Raw genomic sequence first — 23,981 nt, 5'->3', positions numbered from 1 at the left:
AGGCAATTTTGTTGGGACAAAAATTATGTTTGCTCATTTTGGTTTCAAAAAAAGATGCTAATTATTCATTCATTCATTCATTCATTTGACAAAACCAGCAGTGGACGGACTGACACTTGGTTATACAAATTGTTGCCCCACCTGTTATGCTTAGCTGTCACATTATATGGCAACATACTTGTAACTAGGATAGAATTTATGACCATCTTAATTTATGCAGTCCATAGATAGCAATCTGAAATACGACAGTGTGCAAAGAACATTGCCTCATTTATAGCGGTATGACAAATTTAATTATTTTCTAAAATTAAATTAAGATGTAAGAGTTGCTGTGGGGTTTATTTCTCTGATATATTGCCGCCTGATTAGTGCACAAAAGAAATAGTAATGGGTTTAAATTAATAAATACCCTTAAATACCCTGCATGGCATATGCAGCCTGAGTCTGGTTCAGATTCGGAATGTATGAAACCAGGATGTAAATACCCCGAGAGAGTACGTGCTGACAGCCTGTAAGTCAGCACCGAGGGCTGGATAACAAAACTCTCACAGGAAAAGGAAACACGAAGAAGAAGTTAGCATGTAGCCAAAGCTATATTATCCTGCATCAACTATCGCGTAAATAAGCTAGATAGATGATTTTGGAATGTTGGTTCAACATAGTGGTTCAAATGGTAAGCACGTAGCTTTGCTTAATAATTGAAAATTTACTAATTACTTTGGTTATGGTGTGTAAACAAACGGTGGTGCTTGTGCGCAAATGATGCTAAGCTAAATTGCTAATATACACACCATCACCAAGAGGATTGGTAAGATAAAATAAAACAAGATAAAAATTAAATGTTTACTGCCGAGCATGTGAACAGCGTATTTTGGTTTGAAAAGCCTCCTAGCTTGTTAACTCGTAGTAGATAGTTTTTCAATTATTAAACGGCTGTTTATTGTGTACACATGCAGTGCTTTAGTAGGTACTTTTTTCTGTTTTAAAACGCCACTTTATTATCCACACGTGCAGCAGTGATGCAGGTGGTTTCTCAGTTTTTAAAACTGCTGTTGATTGTGCGCCTTTGCAGTACTGATGCACTTACTTTAAAACGGTTGCGTATTGTGCACACATGTAGTACTGTAGCTAGCAGGTACTTCTTCAGTTTTATAACTACTTTATATTGTGGACACATGCAGTACTCTTTGCAGGTAGTTCTTCAGTTTAAAATGGCTGTTTTATTGTAGAACCCGACAAATATTGATTGCTTGGTCGATAATATCCTTTCACAAACATTGCATCGGCTGATATGAAAACTTATTTTTTGCCAAGTAAACAATGCAGAAAAACACTTTGTTGAAAATGGTATTGTTGTGTAGGTTTGTCCAACAGAGTGTGCTTTGATGGCTTTGTTTACTTTGCTGTCGAGCATGGCTGGGACCCTCATCACCCCTTAGTCACGTTACGCTACAAGAGACTGAAGCAAAGTAACCAGCTGCCGTTCATTTTCAATCGGAGTAGGTGTTTTACAGCAGCAAGAGACAAGCAGTTGCTGTGCCACCAGCCAGGCATTGCTAAAATAGGCAAGAAGTCTATTTATACAAATGCTGGATGATGTGACACAGTAACTGCTAATCCAAGTGAAGGCGGTGTGACATACATTGGTTGGTTATATTCAAAGAGGTTATAAATGAGAACTAGAATTCACACTCCCAGTGCTGCCTACCCAACGTGAATGTCCCTTCCAAGACAGCAACATGACACCTCCTAACTGGGCAAAATATTGACAAAGTGCTCGGATGTTAATGCATTTTCGATGCGGATTTGCAACTGAACACACTCGGAAAAACGCTCTCAGTTATGTAAGGAAAGTATTAAACTTACTCTGACACACACACATTCCCAAATATTAGTGTTGAAAGTTACTATGATCTGATCTGTTCAAGCTGTGCTGCTGAACTGAGCTGCTGCTGTGTTCAGCGCAGTGCGGCTTCTAAAACCATTACAATAATTATATCCATCCATCCATCCATTTTCTTCCGCTTTATCCGGAGTCGGGTCGCGGGGGCAGCAGCTCAAGCAAAGCCGCCCAGACTTCCCGATCCACACACACCTCCCCCAGCTCCTCCGGGGGAGCCCCAAGGCGTTCCCAAGCCAGCCGAGAGATGTAGTCCCTCCAGAGTGTCCTGGGTCTTCCCCGGGGCCTCCTCCCAATGGGACGTGCCCGGAACACCTCTCCAGCGAGGCATCCAGGGGGCATCCGGAAAAGATGCCCGAGCCACCTCAACTGACTCCTTTCGATGTGGAGGAGCAGCGGCTTGACTCCGAGCTCCTCCCGAGTGACCGAGCTCCTCACCCTATCTCTAAGGGAGCGCCCAGCCACCCTGCGGAGGAAACTCATCTCGGCCGCTTGTACTTGCGATCTCGTTCTTTCGGTCATGAGGCAAATCTCATGACCATAGGTTAGGATCGGAACGTAGATCGATCGGTAAATCGAGAGCTTTGCCCCCCTAGTCAGCTCTCTCTTCACCACGACGGTCCGATACAGCGACCGCATCACTGCAGATGCTGCACCGATCCGTCTATCGATCTCACGCTCCATCCGTCCGTCACTCGTGAACAAGACCCTAAGATACTTAAACTCCTCCACTTGAGGTAAGGACACTCCACCAACCTGAAGAGGGCAAAGCACCTTTTTCCGGTCGAGAATCATGGCCTCGGATTTGGAGGTGCTGATCTTCATCCCGGACGCTTCACACTTGGCTGCAAACCGCCCCATTGCACGCTGAAGGTCCTGATTTGACGAAGCCAACAGAACCACATCGTCCGCAAACAGCAGAGACGAGATTCTGTGGTTCCCAAACCAGACCCCCTCTACACCCTGGCTGCGCCTAGAAATTCTGTCCATAAAAATAATGAACAGAACCGGTGACAAAGGGCAGCCCTGGCGGAGGCCAACGTGCACTGGAAACAGGTTTGACTTACTACCGGCAATGTGAACCAAGCTTCAGCTGCGGTCGTACAGGGACCGGATAGCCCTTAGCAAAGGACCCCGGACCCCGTACTCCCGGAGCACTCCCCACAGGGTGCCCCGAGGGACACGGTCGAACGCCTTCTCCAGATCCACAAAACACGTGTGGACTGGTTGGGCGAACTCCCATGAACCCTCGAGCACCCGATGGAGGGTATATATATATATATATATTTTTTTTTTTTTTTTTTACACACACAATTACTCTTTATTGACTGAGTTTCATTGATGAAGTTAGTGGTGTGGGTGCACATCTCTGTGTGAGGCTGTGACTGAGCGGCACAGCCATTATAAATTCCGAGCAACAGCTCGGTTATTTTAAGGTGCAAATTAAAAAAAAAAATTGTCAGTCTTGTCAAACAGTTTTAATCACTAACAAGTATTTTAACTAAACATCAGTCTAGCAGGAGAAAATATCAACTAGACATAAGTGAAGAGTTAATGGTCCGTGTCTGCGGACGACACAAGCATGGAGGGCAACACCAAATGTCACGGACAAAGTGACAAGAATAACCAAAACCACTTACTTATGGAAGGAAATGTTGTCTCCCTTCTTCCTCCGTTTGTGGAATTGCCAACATGTGCAGCGTCCCGGCATATTCCACCTGTTTCTTGACGAGACTAATTGTCTATGGGAGCTTCTCACTAAGTTGCCCAGAATTAAAATGGTGACCACGCCTCCTTGCAGGGACACGGCTCAGTGCGACTGCGGCCTCTAGTTCTCTCTTATAACCTCTTTGGTTATATTTATTTATTTATAATAGCAAAGTGAATGAATTTGGCTACAGTTACAGCAGCTGTAACCCTAAATCTTGGGACTGTGCTTGCAGCAGCTACCGTAATTAATGTTCTGTGACTCATTGCTGGTTGCTAGCTTCTCATTAGATGGGGTAGGTATCCCCGCCTTACATGTGGGAGACGGAGGTTCAATTCTCGGACAGGGGGAACAACATCTTCGACCAAGATATCAACCAACATTTCTTGTTTCATTTATTCTTCAGTTCATTTATCTCAGGAAGATTTGGGTTATATGGGCTTTTAAGGTTTGGGTTAGGATGTCACGTCACTGCTGTAATAATAATCTACCAACACATACTTAGGGTTACAGGCCTTATCATAAAGTTCATGTTTAAACAGTAATGCGCCAAACCTCAATTACATGCCTTTGTCATAAGGTTTGAGAATGACATGTTAAGATTCATTGTCATTTTTTATGTATATATCAGTCTCCATTAAAAAAAAAAAAAAAATTTACACCCTAATATCAGTATTATATTGGACCCCAAAAATCCATATCGGTCAGGCTGTAGCTCATTTGTGCACACATCCAGTACTCTTGCAAGTGTTTTTTTTTTTTTTTTTTAAATGCTGTTTTGCACACATGGGATAGTTTTGCAGGTAGTTCTTCAGTTTTTAAAACTGCAGTTTATTGCGAACACATGAAGTATTGACTGTTACTAGAAGGATGAAGTGATAAACTAACCTTAAACTTTATGGTTGTCTGCAGGTGTGTGAGACTGTGCAGACATGGGTGACATGAAAACCCCAGATTTTGATGATCTTCTTGCAGCTTTTGATATCCCCGATGCTACAGGCTTGGATGCCAAAGAGCCTGTCCAAGATGGTCATGAGGAGGCAGAGAGTCAACTGAAACACACAGGAATATGTCTGGATGACAGCTTATTGAGCAACCACAGTGCCACTGCAATAGATGTTCCTGCTGTCAGTGTTATTGTGAAAAACGCAGGTCGTCAGGATTCCCTTGAAAATCTCAGTGATAGGCTTGACGCTGGACCAGTATTGCAAAATGGATTCAGCGGGCAAGGAGCCTCCATTGATTCTGATGCATCAACTAACACTGGCTTCACCAAATCGTTTGTGTCTGCTTTGAATAGGGAGTGTTCAACAGAGCTTCCGAAGACTCCCATTCAGCATAAACTGGAGGGAACACCAATATTTTCCCAATCTTTTTCTCATTTTAGTCCAGTCTCCAGTCCTGAATCTGAAGATGGTCAGTTTAGAAGGGATGAGATGTGTCCAAAAAAAGATGAGCCATGTGTCCCTGAAGCTTCAGATTTGATGCAGACTTTGATCTCAGACAATCCAGAAACGCATGTGCTCAACACCTTTGATTGTTGCTCAGAGGATTCTGGTGTTCCCAACAACGCTAATGGCTGCAAAGCAGATTGTACCAAAAGCAGTGGGTCCTCTGACATTAGTATTCAAACAGATAAAGAACCTGGAGTACATGATGCTCTTCCTCCACCAAATGATAAGCATAAATTTGAGAATGATCGGAATTCAGAAACTAAGATAGAGACTTCCAACTCTCATATGCATTTCAAATCTCAGGCATGTAAATTATCATCTTGCCTGGAGGCACTGGTAGCTCTAAAGACCACAAAGGAACAGAGTGAGCTCAGTAATCCCAGAGAGTCATCAGCAGTTCAGGCTGACTGCCTGAAGAATAGTCCCAAGGTACCAATATCCCCATATAGCCCCAGGAGCCCTTTTGAAGTTGTGAAACGGTTAATGAAACCCTCTGACAGTCCAAAAAGTATCTGTAGTGAAAGTAGTGACAAAGTATCTCCTGCTGCAGCATCAGGATCCCCCTCAGCTATACCAAGAGTCAGAATTAAGACCATCAAAACCACATCTGGGCAGATTAGGCACACAGTGACCAGTGTAATGCCTGAATCAGAAACTGATGAAATGCGGTCCATCTGTGAATCCTCACCATCACAAAGTATGATTAGTGAAGATTCTTATAGTAATATGTCTCCTCACCAGTCCCAAAATGCAGTTGTTGAAGGAATTTCTGGAATACAGTCTAAAGGTAGTCCATGTAGTTCATCTTCACCAAAGATGTTGCACAACAAGTCTGAGGCATATTTCAGGGAATTGGGAGTAGGGCAGTCCTCAACGAGTTTCCACAGTACTAGTGGTCTTGTCAAAGGATCTGGTGTGCATCAAGGGCAGAAATCGAAGAGAATGTCAGCCCCAACTGGTCATGCATCTAGCCCAAACTTCCTTCCCAAAGCGATGCACTTGGCTAGTTTGAACCTTGTTCCTCACAGTGTTGCTGCTTCAGTTACTGCACGGTCATCCTCACATCAGCAGAGCCAGCACACTCTCTCTTCTATGGTGTATAGTACTGTCCCTTTGGTTCATCAGGTTAAGACAGCAAACCCTTACCCACGACCCTTCATACCCAACACAGCAGCAGGGACATTAAACAGACTGCTAAACAGTGCCAATCCTGTGCCTACGTATGTACCCAACCTGAACCCACCTTCAGACAGCAACATCAACCTTCCACCACGGGGGTACTGCTGCCTCGAGTGTGGGGACTCCTTCGGGGTAGAGAGGAGTCTTGCCTCTCATTATGGACGGAGGAGCGTTCACATTGAAGTAGGATGTACCCACTGTGCAAAGACAATTGTGTTCTTCAACAGGTGTGCCTTGTTGGCACACGCACGTGAGCACAAGAACAATGGAATGGTGATGCAGTGCACGCAGCTCTTTATGAAACCTATAGCAGAGGAACAAATGTTTGTACCTACAAGTACTGAATCTGTCGGCAGGGACCCCTATGTTTCATCTTCACCCTCATCTAAAACCAGCCCGTCATGCCTCTATATCCGGATGGTTTAATTCGTTACCAGCTTCGTTGCCTGGAGTGTAACAAGCAGTTACCTGACTACAAAGCACTTGCAGGCCATTACCAGAGATTGTCAGAAGATATTGAAGGATTAGTGAGTAGATGTTTGACATCTGCTATTTGTGTTCAGTCATTCATAGTTATCCCTTTTTAATCGATTCCTTTGTGTTCTTTTACAACAGATGTGTAAAGTATGTGCAATGTTGTTACCCAACAAATGCAGCTTCAAAGCTCACCAGCGTGTTCATGCACACAAATCTCCATACTGCTGCCCAGAGTGTGGTGCTCTGAGTCGATCTGCAGATATACAGAAGCATGTGAAGGAAAACTGCCTGCATTATGCACGCAAAGCTTGGTATAAGTAAGTACAGAAAGCTTGAGTGGCAGACCATCCTAAAATACTCAGCAAAGTGCGACTTACAGAAAGTGCCATTCTGATGACTTCCAGGTGTCTACACTGTGATACAGTTTTTAAGACGCTACAAACACAAAAGAATCACATTGAAGAAAAACACTGTGAGGTCTACTACAAGTGCTCCATCTGTCCAGTTGCCTTCAAGACCTCTGACAGCTGTGAAAGTCATTTAAAAAACAAACACGGTGCAAGCAATACATCATACGAGTAAGTAAAGTCACCAAAATCTATATATGTGTGTGTGTGTGTGTGTGTGTGTGTGTGTGTGTGTGTATATATATATATATATATATATATATAAATAGCCAAACGGCTCTGTGTGCATGCTTTGATCACAGCGAAACCGGGAAGAGCTGACATTCGCTGTTTGGTATGCTTTTGTATTTTTAGTCAAGGATGAACGCTGCAATAAATGGAAAGCTGATAGGACAAATATTTTATGAGAAATTTGCTATTTAGTTAGCCAGTAAATGGTGGAGGTTGTGCTGCAATGCACCATGGGAGTTCGGGGTTTGAGGTTTTAAATGTTGCTCTTGTGGTTCATGTTAGTTTAACAGTATTGTTAGTGTTATTGATTTAGGTGTTTTTGTAGTTCAGTTGGTTTAGTGAGTTTAGTTAAGTGTTATGTTGGTGTTACCATGAGTGACTTAGTGTTATGCTTCCGATACCATAAGTGAAAAGTGTAGTGCCTTTAATGTCTTCTGCCATGTCTGTTTGTGTGTCATATTAAAAGTACCTGCTTACAGCAGAATGCAGAAAAGACAAAAAGCTGTGCATGTGTGCATTTTTGATCACACACAAACTGGAGTGCTGGCATTTGCCATTTGGTAACAGTGCCAAAACCCAACATTGATGGGACTATATTTTAGAGAAGCTACATATATTAGCTAACAACACTGAACATTGGACATTGATATATACATTCTGGACTGACATGCTAATCTAGCAGGGGTGGTAAATCATCTCTATATTAATCACGTGAGTGCATGCTTTTGCTTAATATGTTCAATGTAAGCACATAATATAATTGTAAATATGTTAAAAATACATGGATGACACAAGAAAGTGAAAACACTTATTTCCAGTGTCGTCCATTTAAAAATCAAATGACAAAATAGAATGGTAAATGGACTGCATTTATATAGCGCTTTTCCATCTGTATCAGATGCTTAAAGCACTTTACAATAATGCCTCACATTCACCCCGATGTCAGGGTGCTGCCATACAAGGCGCTCACTACACACCGGGAGCAATAGGGGATTAAGGCCTTGCCCAAGGGCCCTTAGTGATTTTCCAGTCAGGTGGGGATTTGAACCCATGATCTTCTGGACTCAAGCCCAACACTTTAACCACTAGACCATCACCACCACCACCAATAGAAGTAAAAGTAAAATAATAAGAAAATTTACAATAATAATAATAATATTAAGTGTGTGTGTGTGTGTGATAACAAGAGCCTAAACAATTTCTAAATACAGTAAGACAGTAAATTAACATTTAAAAAATTACTAAATTATGTACTTAACAGGAAAGAAAAGGGTTGAGTTATTCTGCTAACAATTGAGGTCGAAGGTTCTAAAAACATTCTGGAATCACATGCCATTCCAACTCATTATAGAAATTTGCACAATTTATTACCACACTTGAAAAACGTCAGCTATTTATTTATACACACTACCCAATCTAGAGCCTGTGGATCCTCACGGGCAACAAGCTGGTGTGTGTGTACACGCCTTGAGTCAAATAAGTATTTGATCCACTGTCGATTTTGCAAGATTTCCCACCTACAAAGAATGGAGAGGTCTGTAATTTTTATCGTAGGTACACATCAACTGTGAGAGACAGAATGTTAAAAAAAAAAAAAGAAAAATTCAGAAAATAACATTGTATGATTTTTAAATAATTAACTTGCATTTTATTGCATGAAATAAGTATTTGATACAACATAAAAACAGACCTTAATATTTGGTACAGAAACCTTTGTTTGCAACTACAGAGGTCAGACGTTTCGTGCAATTCTTGACCATGTTTTCACACACTGCAGCAGGGATTTTGGTCCACTCCTCTATACAAATCTTCTCCAGATCTTTCAGGTTTCGAGTTTCAGCTCCCACCAAAGATTTCCAATTAAGTTCAGGTCTGGAGACTGGCCAGGCCACTCCAGGACCTTGAAATGCTTCTTACAGAGCCCCTCCTTAGTTACCCTGCCTGTGTGTTTGGGGTCATTCTCATGCTGGACGACCCAGCCATGACCCATCTTCAATACTCTTACTGAGGGAAGGAGGTTGTTTACCAAAATCTCACAATACAAGACCTCATCCATCTTCCTTTCAATACGGTGCAGTCATCCTGTCCCCTTTGCAGAAAAGCACCCCTAAAAATGATGTTTTCACCCTCATGCTTCACGGTTGAGACAGTGTTCTTGGGGTTGTTCTCATCCTCCAAACACGACGAGTGGAGTTGACACCAAAAAGCTCTATTCTGGTCTCATCTGACCACATGACCTTCTCCCCTGTCTTGTCTGGATCATCCAGCTGGTCACTGGTGAACCTCAAACCAGCCTGGACATGTGCTGATGTGAGCAGGGAGACCCTGCCCTGCAGGATTTAAACCATGACGGCATCGTGTGTTACTAATGTAATCTTTGTGACTGTGGTCCCAGCTCTCTTCAGGTCATTGACCAGGAACTGTAGTTCTGGGCTTTCTCAGAATCATCCTTACCCCACGAGGCGAGATCTTGCATGGAGCCCCAGACAGAGGAAGATTGACAGTCATCTTGTATTTCTTCCATTTTCTAATAATTTCACCAACAGTTTTTGTTTTCTACCAAGCTGCTTGCCTGTAGTCCATCCCAGCCTTCTGCAGGTCTACAGTTTTGTTTCTGGTGTCCTTAGACAGCTCTTTGGTCTTGGTCATGGTGCATAGGTTGAGTGTGATTGATTGAGTGTGTGTACAGGTGTCTTTTATACAGGTAACAAGTTCAAACAGGTGCAGTTAATACAGGTAAAGAGGGCAGAATATGAGGACTTAAAGAAAAATTAACAGGTCTGTGAGAGACGTAATTCTTGCTGGTTGGTAGGTGATCAAATACATATTTCATGCAATAAAATGCAAATTTATAATTTAAAAGTTGAATTTAAAAGTTGAAGTGTACTTAATGATAGAAATTACAGACCTCTCCATTCTTTGTAGGTGGGAAAACTTGCAAAATCGACAGTGGATCAAATACCTATTTGCCTCACTGTATATAGACACACAGGAGTGGCACTTGAGAGGTTTTGAGCCTTACCCAGAAAAAGTAGGGCATGGATCTCCATCTTTTGCTTTCTGAGAAACCACCATTTCTCAACTTTGCACCCAGTGAGTCAAAACCTCATACATTCTGGAGAAATGTTTCTCAGAATGCAAAAGATGGAGAACCATGCCCTACTTTTTCTGGGTCAGGCTCAAAACTTTTACATCTGTGTGTGTGTGTGTGTGTGTGTGTGTGTGTGTGTGTGTGTGTGTGTGTGTGTGTGTGTGTGTGTGTGTGTGTGTGTGTGTGTGTGTGTGTGTGTGTGTGTGTGTGTGTGTGTGTGTGTGTGTGTGTGTGTGTGTGTGTGTGTGTGTGTGTGTGTGTGTGTATATAGACACACACACCGAAGTCACTGTTCAGTTCATGTTTGTGTTGAGACATCGCGGTTCACCATGAGTTCAGTCTTTACATACAGCAGCTTTAATCTATGAGCAGCAGACCGCTACAGTCCTCCACTTTAGCACCGTGAGACAAAGTGTAAATGTAAACTTTCTTTTTTCATTAAACATTTATGAATTGGATTACATCTCTTCTCATTCACATTGGGATGAATTTACTGTACAGCATGTTTTTTGTTTTTTCTGTCGCGTGATTTTGAGCCAGCCTGACTTCAATATTTTGTACATTTTTTGTTTTATTTTTGAGCAAATGACGGCATCACATAAGACCTCACTTTGTACAGATTTTTAATTATTGTACAAAGCGTCTAATTTGGTGGCCATCTCATTTGTAAAATTTTACACATTCATATAAAACATCAACGTTTATCATAAATTGGTAGTGTTTTCTGCATTAACTTGAATGCAGACTGACCTCATATGGGGACAGTGATTGTACCCAGTGTTGGGTGCAGTCTGTGAAATGCGTATTGGGGCGCTTTTGCTTTTAGGTTTCTATTTCAGAAAAAGGGTAAATTATCCAATTCCATTCATGCTTCCAAAGTTTCTGGGTTAAATAATCCGGCCACTTACTTCACCTAGCTGTTTCCCTATGTTCAACTCACACACAGTAGGCTGAGACAGTAGGCAGAGGGGGATGACCACGCCCCCTGTACTGACTCCACCTTCCTGCACAGAACAAGAAACTAAAGTGGCACACAGTCTGTGGAAATGAGATGAAATGTTGGTGACTTATGGATACAAATACACGTGTGTGTGTATATATATATATATAAAAATCATACTGTGCGTAATCGTACTGCATATTCTGCGCACAGTTCTGTGTATGCAACAGTATTGTATGGTTCAATACAAATGCATGTATTGTGACACCCCTAGTACATGGAGAGAGTCTTAATTTGATTCTGTTGTTCTTTCTCTTGCAGGCTAATCTTTAAGTGTTCATGTGAAACATTGTTCAAGAAGAAACAGTTGCTGTTTCACCATTTCCATCAGAATGCCAACAAGCGTGTCACGTGTGTATTCAAGTGTCCAGAATGCAACTCTGTCTTTCCACAAAAGCATCTACTAATGCAGCACTTCAAGGTTGGCCTTAGTTATGTACTTTATTTTTGAATTAAAAGATGTTTTCTGTTTTTTTTTGTTTTTTTTTCCCCATTTAGAATGGACTCTGCATAAAAGAGTGACTGCATAAGGGAAGTAGGGCTGCAACTAACGATTGAAATCATAATCGATGAATGATCAATTATGTTTTTGATTACTTAATTAGTAGTTGGAGCCATAAAATGTCAGCAAATGGTGAAAAATGTCGATCAGTGTTTTCCAGAGCACAAGGTGATGCCTTCTAATGTTTCAGTTTACCGTCAAATAGGAGGAAATAAATAGGTAACATAAACGAGAAAATATTCATAATTAAGAAGCTGGAATTGGAGCGTTCATTTATTTTATTTATTTGTTTTTTTTTATGTCAAACGTTAATCGTTTTAATAATTGCAGGTCTAATGCATGGAAAGGTGTGTTTTTTAACACTGTTAAGTATGTTTGATCTCATCTAGTATATATATCAGTTACTTACTAAAAATGTCTGATATGTTTAAGACATCAAAATCTTCACATAAGTTGATTACTTTTTTGGGTGTACAGTACAACAGAATATATCTTAAAAACTAAACATAAGACTTGTTCTCAGATGCCTACAATCATTTTGGGTGACTAATTTTTGTCTTAATCCTTTATTCATTTTTTATGACTGTTTTAAATGTTAATCATGTCCAATTGTGTGTTATGTAGTGAAACTGTATGTCAGTGTTGTAAGCTTATTCTGCCAATATCAAATATAAGTCAGAAAGAAAATGTAGCGTACTGTTAACTTGTTTGCTACCGTAGTACTACCAATTATTATATAGCAGTTTTGAAACACTTGTACAGAACAGGTTCTTTTGAAGTTTTTCAGTGCTTTTCAAAAATTGTCTCGTGTTTATTGCACATCTACCAGCAGAAGCATTTTCATTAAATGTTATCAGTGACTTGAAGGTGAATCCCAACATGTTGTGTTCAGTTATGAAAGGCATCAGAGGTCTGATGCGTACCCTGTGCACTCCACACACCACAATATAAATGTACAAGTAAATATATGTATGTCTCTAAAGGTATTATTAACTATGTATGATTTCATCATACGATTTCTGTGTGACTTCATTATGAAGTCTTTTATACCAATCAATCACAAATATTTTGCTGACCAGTGTACGCTTTCGAGCATCCATCTATGCTTCTTGGTTGTTGAGATACACAAAAAAAGTTTTTTTTGGACCATGTTTTGACCAAACCACTCCAAAATTTAATCACCTTTAGATGTCCAAGTAATATTCCCACTAAGTCTGAAGGCTATCTGTCCAGTTGTTTTTGAGTTATCTTGTTCATATGTGCACACGCACGCGCGCTAGTGAAAACAAAACCCTGCTATTGGCACTTTGCCGAAACATGATTATAAATCCTATGTTAAACCCTTAAGTTTGGAATGTTTCAGATGTCTTCTTTGCTGCTGTAAATGCACTTTTATGCAGTTACAAACAAATTACCACTAATTCACATTGAAACTGTATATAGAATCAAATATGTTGAGGATATTCTGAAACAATCTTATGCTGTAAATGTGCTCAGAATAGAAATCACTTAATCCTCTTTATGTAAACATATGCATCAAACACGTCCAGATGTAATCAACTCGCTTGTTACAGTAGGTGATGTAAATACGATGTGTCTACTATGTTGTTTAATTTAATCATGAGAATGTTTCCACACACAGATAGAAGCATGACACAACTTGTTAACTTTGAAGTATAAGTTACAATAGTCTGTATTGTCATTGTATGAGGGGGACAATGAAATTGGGGAAAGTTAAAATGGACTACAACCCCAATTCCAATGAAGTTGGGACGTTGTGTAAAATGTAAATAAAAACAGAATACAATGATTTGCAAATCCTCTTCAAGTTATATTCAATTGAATACACCATAAAGACAAGATATTTTAATATTCAAACTGATAAACTTTATTGTTTTTGTGTAAATATTTGCTCATTTTGACATCGATGCCTGCAACACGTTTTAAAAAAGCTGGGACAGTGGTATGTTTACCACTGTGTTACATCACCTTTCCTTCTAACAACACTCAGTAAGCGTTTGGGAACTGAGGACACAAGTTGTTGAAGCTTTGTAGGTGGGATTCTTTCCCATTCTTGCTTGATACACGACTTCAGTTTTTCAACAATTCGGGGTCTCCATTGTCGTATTTTGTGCTTCATAATGCACCACACATTTTCAGTGGGTGACAGGTCTGGACTGCAGGTAGGCCAGTCTAGTGCCCGCACTCTTTTACTACGAAGCCACACTGTTGTAACACATGCAGAATGTGGTTTGGCATTGTCTTGCTGAAATAAGCAGGGATGTCCCTGAAAAAGACGTTACTTGGATGGCAGCATGTGTTGCTCCAAAACCTGGATGTACCTTTCAGCATTGATGGTGCCATCACAGATGTGTAAGTTGCCCATGCCATAGGCACTAACAAACCCCCATACATCACAGATGCTGGCTTTTGAACTTTGCGCTGGTAACAATCTGGATGGTCTTTTTTCTCTTTTGTCTGGAGGACATGATGTCCATGATTTCCAAAAACAATTTGAAATGTGGACTCATCAGACCACAGCACACTTTTCCACTTTGCATCTGTCCATTTCAAATGAGCTCTGGCCCAGAGAAGGCGGTGGCGTTTCTGGATGTTGTTGATGTATGGCTTCTGCTTTGCATGGCAGAGTTTTAACTTGCACTTGTAAATATAGCGACATACTGTGTTAACTGACAATAGTTTTCTGAACTGTTCCTGAGCCCACGCGATAAGATCCTTTAAACAATCGTGTCGGTTTTTAATGCAGTGCCGCCTGAGGGATCGAAGGTCACGGGCAATCAATGTTGGTTTTTGGCCTTGCCGCTTACGTGTAGAAAGTTCTCCAGATTCTCTGAATCTTCTAATTATATGATGGAATCCCTGAATTCCTTGTAATTGAACATTGAGAAACATTGTTCTTAAACTGTTGGACTGTTTTTTTTTTTTTCTTTTTCACGCAGTTGTTCACAAAGTGGTAATCCATGTTTGCTTGTGAATGGCTGACCCTTTTGGGGATGCTCCTTTTACACTCAATCATAACATTCACCTGTTTCCAATTAACCTGTTAACGTGTGGAATGTTACAAACAGGTGTTCTTTGAGCATTCATCAACTTTCCCAGTCTTTTGTTGCCCCTGCCCCAGCTTTTTTGAAATGTGTTGCAGGCATCAATTTCAAAATGAGCAAATACTTGCTCAACAACAAGAAAAAAGTCTAACAGTTTGAACATTAAATATCTTGTCTTTGTGTGTGTATTCAATTGAATATACATACAGTGGGGCCAAAAAGTATTTAGTCAGGCCCTGATTGTGCAAGTTCTCTTACTTAGAAAGATGAGAAAGGTCTGTAATTTTCAACATAGGTACACTTCAACTGTGAGAGATAAAATGAAAAAAAAAAAAAAAACAGGAAATCACATTATTGGATTTTTAAAGAATTTATTTGTAAATTGTGGTAGAAAATAAGTATTTGGTCAGTAACAAAAATTCAACTCAATATTTTGTAACAATCTTTGTTGGCAATGACAGAGGTCAAACATTTCCTGTAAGTCGTCACCAGGTTTGCACACACTGTAGCTGGTATTTTGGCCTATTCCTCCATGCCGATCTCCTCTGGAGCAGTGATGTCTTGGGGCTGTCACTGGGAAAGATGGACTTTCAACTCCCTCAACAAATTTTCTATGGGGTTGAGGTCTGAAGGCTGGCAAGGCCACTCCAGGACCTTGAAATGATTTTTATGGAGCCACTCCTTCATTGCCTGAGTGGTGTGTTTGAAATCATTGTCATGCTGGAAGACCCAGCCACGTTGCATCTTCAATGCTCTCACTGATGGAAGGAGGTTTTGGCTAAAAATCTTATGATACATAAGACACCACTACGGTTCTGTTGCTGTTAGATCTCAGTGCTGCATTTGATACAGTGGATCATCATATTTTACTTGATAGGCTGGAAAATCATTTTGGGATTACTGGGAGTGCCCTTGCATGGCTGACGTCATACTTGACCAGTCGTTTTCACTGTGTTTTGTACAGTAACACTACCTCTAACCTTAGTGACATGAAATTTGGGGTTCCTCAGGGGTCTGTCTTAGGCCCCCTGCTTTTCTCCCTTTATATAGCACCCCTTAGGCACATATTGCGGCATTTTGGGATTACCTTTCACTGCTGTGCAGATGATACTCAGTTATATATGTCGATAACTGCTGGTAATCTCGTTCACATAAAATCCTTAGAAGATTGCCTTGCATCACTGAGAAGTTGGATGTCTAGAAACTTCCTACTTTTAAACTCTGAAAAGACTGAAATGATGGTTCTTGGTCCAGTGAGACATCGGCATCAATTTGACCAGTTAACACTCAGCCTATGCTCGTGTGTCATACATCACACTGACAAAGTGAGGAACCTTGGGGTAATTTTTGATCCTTCGTTGTCCTTTGGTCTCCATATTAGAAATATTACTAGGACTGCTTTCTTCCACCTGCGAAATATAGCGAAGATTCGTCCCATCCTGTCTATGGGTGATACTGAGACCCTGATCCATGCGTTCATCTCTTCTAGATTGGACTACTGCAATGTTCTATTTTCTGGTTTACCGCAGTCTAGCATTAGGGGTCTCCAATTGGTTCAGAATGCTGCAGCCAGACTTTTGACAGGAAGCAGAAAGTTTGACCACATTACACCCATTTTGGTGTCTCTTCACTGGCTTCCTATCCCAGTGAGATCAGATTTTAAGGTTCTGCTACTAACCTATAAAATTATTCATGGACTGGCACCTCCCTACCTAGCTGACCTAATTAAACCTTACGTACCGGCCCGGGCTTTACGTTCTCAGGGTGCAGGACTACTTTGTGTCCCTAACGTGAATAAGAAGTCTGCAGGTTACAGAGCTTTCTCTTATCATGCCCTTGTTCTGTGGAATGATCTCCCTGTGTCAATAAAACAATCAGATTCTGTGGAGACTTTCAAGTCCAGACTTAAGACGCACTTATTTTCCCTTTCATATGGCTAGCATACTGGTGCAGTTTTGTTTTATGCTTTTTACTCTTTTAATCCATGTTATTAGTAATTGAAGTGGGCCGCGGCCTCAACTTCATCTAAATTCTGGGTCTTTTAGTGAAGCTTAGGGCTAGCGGCTGGCGATCACCTTAGTATTTCTTCTGTTTTTCTTGTTGATTAATGGTGGCAAATTATACAGTATTTTTTTGTCTTTCTGATGCCTGATTCTGTTTTTTCAGCTCCATCCAGAGATGGGAGTTGTGTTTGTGTTGGCGATCCTCCTGTCCTGTGCACCAACAGCAATTCTTGTATATTCGTCCGTGAATTGTTCTGTGAATTATTTCTGTAATTTATGTTTGTAGCATGGCCCAAGCAGAGGGTCACCCCTTTGAGTCTGGTCTGCTTGAGGTTTCTTCCTCAGAGGGAGTTTTTCCTGACCACTGTTTCTCTTGGGGTTGGTAAGGTTAGACCTTACCTGTGTGAAGCGCCTTGAGGCAACTCTGTTTTGATTTGGCGCTATATAAAGGAAATAAATCGAAATTGAAATACTTGGCCCTGTTCTTTCTTCCCTTAACACGGATCAGGTGTCCTGTCCCCTTTGCAGAAAAACATCCCCAAAGCATGATGTTTTCACCCCATGCTTCACAGTAGGTATGGTGTTCTTGGAATGCAACTCAGCATTCTTCTTCCTCCAAACACGACGAGTTGAGTTTTAACCAAAATGTTCTATTTTGGTTTCATTTGACCACATGATATTCTCCCAATCCTCTTCTGGATCATCCATATGCTCTCTGGCAAACCTCAGATGGGCCTGGACATGTACTGGCTTAAGCAGGGGGACACGTCTGGCACTGCAAGATTTGAGTCCCTCTCAGCATAGTGTGTAGCCTTTGTTACTTTGGTCCCAGCTCTCTGCAGGTCATTCATCAGGTTCCTCCATGTAGTTCTGGGATTTTTGTTCACCGTTCTCATGATCATTTTGACCCCACGGGATGACATCTTGCGTGGAGCCCCAGATTGAGGGAGATTATCATTGGTCTTGTATGTCTTCCATTTTCTTACAATTGATCCCACAGTTGATTTATTCACACCAACCTACTTGACTGTTGTAGATTCACTCTTCCCAGCCTGGTGCACATCTACAATTTTCTTCCTGGTGTCCTTTGATAGCTCTTTGGTCTTCATGGTTGAGTTTGGAGTCTGACTGTTTGAGGCTGTGGACAGGTGTCTTTTATACAGATAACGAGTTCCAACAGGTTCCATTAATACAGGTAACAGGACAGAAGAGCTTCTTAAAGAAGAAATTACAGGTCTGTGAGAGCCAGAAATCTTGCTTGTTTGTGGATGACCAAATACTTATTTTCCACCATAATTTACAAATAAATTCTTTAAAAGTCCTACAATGTGACTTTCTGGATTTTTTTTTTTCTAATTTTGTCTCATAATTGAAGTGTACCTATGTTGAAAATTACAGACCTCTCTCATCTTTCTAAGTAGGAGAACTTGCACAATCAGGGGCTGACTAAATACTTTTTGACCCCACTGTAGGTTGAAGAGGATTTGCAAATCATTGTATTGTTTTTTTAATTTACATTTCACACAACATCCCAACTTCATTGGAATTGGGGTTGTATATGTCTCATAATTTTTATTTTTTAAAAAGATACTTTCTGTTTTGTAGGCTGTGCACACAGGAGATTTGAAAGCAGAGGCGGAGAGAAATGGTATACAAATGGAAAACCCGGAATGGTACCGGGATGCTCTGTCAATCCAGCAGCAGAAGAGCAGTAGCCCTGTTCATCACACAGATGTTAGAAAGAAAGCTGAGCAGGACAGCAGACCTGTGAAAACCACCGGCTGGACGTGTGGAGACTGTCTGCAGTGGTTTCCTGAAAGAGACACCTATGTTTCTCATGTGAAGACCATCCACAGCAGGGTGAGTGGTGCTGAATTTCAGTTTTCTGTTAATTTTAATTTATATCGCACCAAATCATAACAAAGTTCCCTCAAGGTGCTTCATACAAGTAAGGTCTAACCTTACCAACCCCCAGAGCAAGCACACAGGTGACAGTGGTAAGGATAAACTGAATGCCGAAAGTGCTCACTCAAAATAATGTCTGCATAAATACAATAAAGTCCCTCTTAAAGTAAGTGAAATAAAAACAAAGTTTATATCTTGCAACAATTCTTGTATTGTCCTGCCACAAGTGCATCTCAAAAAATTTTAATATCATGTAATGCTAGGTATTTCAGAAAGTTAAAATTTTATATGTTGTATTTTTGATGATTTTTAAAATTTAAGTTAAATACAGATTTAAAAAAATTACAAATAATGCATCTTAGAATATTAGAATATTTCAAGTTTGAATAACTCAAAATTTCTGCTGTATGAATACCGAGAAACTCTCAGTATGATTCAGTATATACAACCACAGTCATGGGGAAGACTGCTGACTTAACAATTGTCCATGTCGTTGACGTTAACAGATCATTGTTGAAAGGGCTAGCTGTTCAGAGAGTGCTGTATCAAAACGTATACATGGAAAGTTGACTAGAATGGAAACCTGTGGTAGAAAAAGATGCACAAGCAACAGGGATGACGAGGAGGAAAGTCGATTGAAGAACTTGGGGGAGCTTCAGGAGAAGTGGATAGAGGCCGGGCTCAGTGCATCAAAAGGCACCATGCACAGCTGTACCCAGGAAATGCACAACAAATTCCTTATTCCTAGTGTCCAGCCATTCTGAACCAAAGGTGATGTCAGAAGTGTCTTACCTGGGCTGAGGAGAAAAGGAACTGGACTGTTGCTAAATCATCCATGAAAGTAAATTTTACATTTCATTCGTAACTCAAGGTCCCAGAGTGTGGAGGAACAGTAGAGGCACAGAATCCAAAGTTGATTGAAGTCCAGTGTGAAGTTTCCACAGTCAGTGGTGATTGGTGGTGCCGTGTCAACTCCTTGTTTCAGTCCAAAGTCACCACAGCCATCTACCCATCAGTTTAGAGCATCAGCTATATGGAGAAGCTGGTTTCCTTTTCCAGCAGGTCTTGGCATCTGCCCACTGTGCCAAAACTCCCAGGAACTGCTTTGCTGACCACGTTTTTACTGTACTTGATTGGCCAGCCAGCTGGACTGACCTGAACCCCTGAGAATCTATGGGGTTTTGTCAAGACGAAAATGACAGACACCCAACTCAGCAATACAGACAAGCTGAAGACCACTATCAATGCGACCTGTACTTTCATAACACGTCAGCAGTGCCATAGGTTGGTCGCCTCCATGCCACGCTGCATTGATTCAGTAATTCATGCAAAAGGAGCCCCAACCAAGTATTGAGTGTATAAATGAACATATTTTTCAGAAGTTCCGCATTTCTTTATTATAAATCGTTATTATTGTTGTTTATTGCTTTTATGAAATATTCTGATATTTTGAGAAACATTTTTTTCCTTCTTCTTATTTTTGGTGCTCTAGGCCATAATTATCAAAATTAAAAATAAAACCTTGAGACATTTTAGATTATATGTAATGAGTCCAGAATTTATTAAATGTTCAATTTATGAAATAACTGGCAAAAATATTGAGGTCTTTCATGATATTCTTACTTTTTTTGCAAAGCTCCTCTATATTTCGGTACACATGAATTAGTGAGTAATTCGGTCATTTATATTTTGATGTCTCATCTTCCAATAATAAAATATTTTTCGCAATTCATTGTCTACCTCAGACTTTTACATGAATAACTTTTTTCTTGCTGTTCAACAGTCAGTAAAGAGGTATCCGTGTCGACAGTGTGAGCAGTCCTTCAACTCTGCAACCCGTTTGAGAAGACATATTCATACTGACCATTCCAAAAATAAAGTTTACACTTGTTGGTAAGAGTTAGAAATTTTGAAACAAAATCAGTCACATTTGTCAATATCTTGAAGAGTTTCATCAATTTTATGAGCATTCATTTCCATTTGTTTTAGGTATTGCACAGACAGGCAGACATTTGTGAAAAGTGAGATGTTGAAGAAACACATCAGTCTTATGCATGGAATTAAAAGTCCTGATCTAAGACAAATGCCAGAGTCCAACAAAACATTGGGAAAGGTAATCATCTTTATTATAAGAATAAAAACAATAACATAAGAATTGCAGAACAGCTTATAAAATTGTGATGTTGACATTGTTTTATTTAGTTGTTTGCTTATGTATGTAATGTTTATTATTATTTGTGCCTTGAAATAGCCACAGGTGCTGATATTGTCTGTATTGTGTATCTGTTAGTTAATACTGTTGTATCAGCATTGTTAGAAATCAAGCCTCTGAGTGTTTATTTTTAATTTGGGGAAGTTAATCCATGACAGCTAATAAACAAGATGACCTGGGAGTTAACAATTCACTGTATGCACAAAAAAAACAACAAACATGAAACCTACCTTTGTAGTTAGTGGTGCGTTACTGGAACAAAATGAAGAAATATAGTCAACTATGCATATTATCATTGTTATTATTTCCCCTAATTGGTTATAGTAACCCTGAGTCCATTTTACGATCATGAAACATGGGAGGGACTCAAGTTGACTAGCAAAGATTCCAATAAACCATGAGTTTGCGGCTGGCCGTTGCATGAAAAATTAATATTTGGACACACTGGAAAGACAGCAGGCAGCAGCTTGGCATGTATGTTCTGTGCATGCGTAAACTCTCCTTGCCAGCAGGTGGCACTAGTCTATATTATTCAGAAAGCGAAACCTGGGGCGGTTTCTGCCCAGCTCCTCTTCGGGCAGAATTATGTGTGGAACACCCAGGGAGTTCTCACACATGAGTGTGGTATTTTAATCTTGGGTTCACAGCGCACAGTTGACTTTACAGTCATGATGACAATTAATCCTTTTTAATTAAAGGTCAGCCTCATTTAACCTAATTAGATTCAGTCAAGTGGATTATCCAAGATGAGTCGAGCACTCAGATGGCTGATGGGTAACCGTGTTTTTATTGAAGTGAGGTTGTAAAAGTGATGTGGTCCTTCACTATGTCTTACTCATTTATTTTTAATCTGCAGGGATTACTATCAGAAAGCGCTGTCATGCGCACACAGGAGGAGCAGAAGGTTTGTGGTCACAAGTCTCCTTCAGCAAAGCGTCTGAAAACTCAGTATCGCTGCTCCAAGTGTGGTTTTGTCACAAGTGACAGCGCACAGTTCCAGCAGCACTTACCTAAGCACAAAACTGATGAAGGCAGTCCTCAGTGCCGTCACTGCGGTCTGAGTTTCACCTCTGTGATGGCTCTCAGCAGACACCTCGTCATTGTGCACAGAGTCAGAGATTCCGATGGAGAGGAAGAGCAGGTGGCAGAGGTTGGGCTGACGGAACAGCATCATCAAGCAGTCGGATCAGCAGGGACTAGTGAAGCAAACGATTTATCGATGCGAACTAGAACTGAGCTCTCGGAAACAGAAGAGCCTGCAAGTCTGCACTGTGACAAGACCAACAACTGTAATGTAAAACTGAACTCTCGTTCTCTGGCAGTCTTGCTCCAGTAAAGAAGGCCATGTTTGAACCTTCAGTGTTTATGTTCTGCATGGAGGTGATCATGTTTGGCCCTTTCACTTTTTTAATTTTGACGACCGTGCAGAAACCCTTTAGCATTTATTCAAGTTACTCAAGTTATTTTCATAGTGAGAGAACAAATTGACTTTTGCTTTTCAATTATTTTAACTTGTATTAAATGTATTACTTTAATCTTTTTGAGCTTTTCAGATGTAACCAGTCATGTTATAGCTAAAAATTTTTACTTTAAATCACCCCCTTTCCCTAACCTCAAAAAATTATTCGAAGTTTGCCCTTGACAAGAGACTCAGGAATGTGTGTTTGTTTTTAAGTCCGGTGTCACCGAGCGAACGGTCCCCCCCTAAAAATTGGTCCACCCTGTCTTCACTGCGCATGCGTCATCAGTCGCGGTTCACGGATTATCACCTCGTTTCTGCTTCAAACTGCACTCCAGTCATCATCTATCTCAGCGACATATATCTGAAGCTTTTGTACAACAATCATTTCCACATAAATTCAGCATTATTTCAACATAAAAGACGGAGGAAGCAATCAGGGCGACGTGGCTACACAGGCTGCTTGCGAGTTGTTGCGTTCACTGGGTGTCCGTCATTTCAAAGCGTCACGGAATATCGCCACGTTTCTGCTTAAAACGGCTTCGTTTCTGCTTAAAACTGACTTTAGAATAAGAGGTTTTACCTTGTTATCTGATGGTTAATAATCTCATTAATCCATTTGATTGCTTTGGGTGAAGAGACTGTCTCAGACAAGCTGCTGTGGTCTGAAATGAAACATGCGCAGTGGAGGCAGGGCGGACCGATTTTTAGGGAGGGCCGTTCGGTCTGTGACACTGGTGTTGATCAATGCAATGGATTTTATTAGTAATTGGAAATTGTAAGCAATTTTCAGTTGTTTACATTTAAAATTTTGAATCGTTTTTTTGAAGCACTCTACTATAGGAATACCAGTGCCGTTCATATAAAACACTGCTGTGTTGTAGCTGCAGTTGACGGTTAATATTGTTTTAGACAGCATTTATTGTGAATGTTAAATGGTGGCATGACTCTGTATTAATTTAAAACCAGGATGTATTGATCAACACATTGGAAAGGTTTTGATGTCAATCACGTGTGGGGCTACTTTTCAAACCTAAAGAACACATGAAAGCAAGACTTTGCGCATTTAAGCATTTGTCTTAATCATGAACATGTTTTATTTGTAGACTGCATGCATGCATGCCTCACTATTTAGTATTACAAGAACTTTTAATCTAGAACAGCTGTTCAGGGTGAAGATGGTGAGGTATTTTGAGGTATGCTGCAGCAGTGTTGAAAATACCTCAAGTTGCCAGAAGTGTTTTTATTTATTTTTTTCCCCCCCTTCATCTAAGTGATTTTGTCAGTGTTAAAATCAGGGTACATAGATCCAGATAATTCAGAGCAGGTGTGAAATTGAAGTCTTATGGAATAACTCGTAAACTGTGTTTACAGATCAGGGTGTGTTG

The 23,981-nt window shown here is 40.5% G+C and overlaps 1 protein-coding gene across 1 annotated transcript; it reads left to right on the top strand.

Moving 5' to 3' along the window:
* The first annotated feature begins 554 nt into the window (after nucleotides 1-554).
* znf592 (zinc finger protein 592) lies at nucleotides 555-22,904 on the top strand. Its single transcript, XM_034176514.1, is given in 10 exon segments — nucleotides 555-673; nucleotides 4,521-6,629; nucleotides 6,632-6,768; nucleotides 6,857-7,035; nucleotides 7,123-7,296; nucleotides 11,709-11,868; nucleotides 18,623-18,877; nucleotides 20,706-20,815; nucleotides 20,912-21,035; nucleotides 21,991-22,904. Coding segments are annotated over 9 exon segments (3,708 nt in total). The 5' UTR covers nucleotides 555-673; nucleotides 4,521-4,540; the 3' UTR covers nucleotides 22,471-22,904.
* Nucleotides 22,905-23,981: the final 1,077 nt, after the last annotated feature.

The sequence above is a fragment of the Thalassophryne amazonica genome, chromosome 8 (genome assembly GCF_902500255.1).
Source record: "Thalassophryne amazonica chromosome 8, fThaAma1.1, whole genome shotgun sequence".
Lineage (NCBI taxonomy): Eukaryota > Metazoa > Chordata > Actinopteri > Batrachoidiformes > Batrachoididae > Thalassophryne > Thalassophryne amazonica.
The sequence above is the reverse complement of the archived record's forward strand: the minus strand, read 5'-3'. Positions and strand labels throughout refer to the sequence as shown.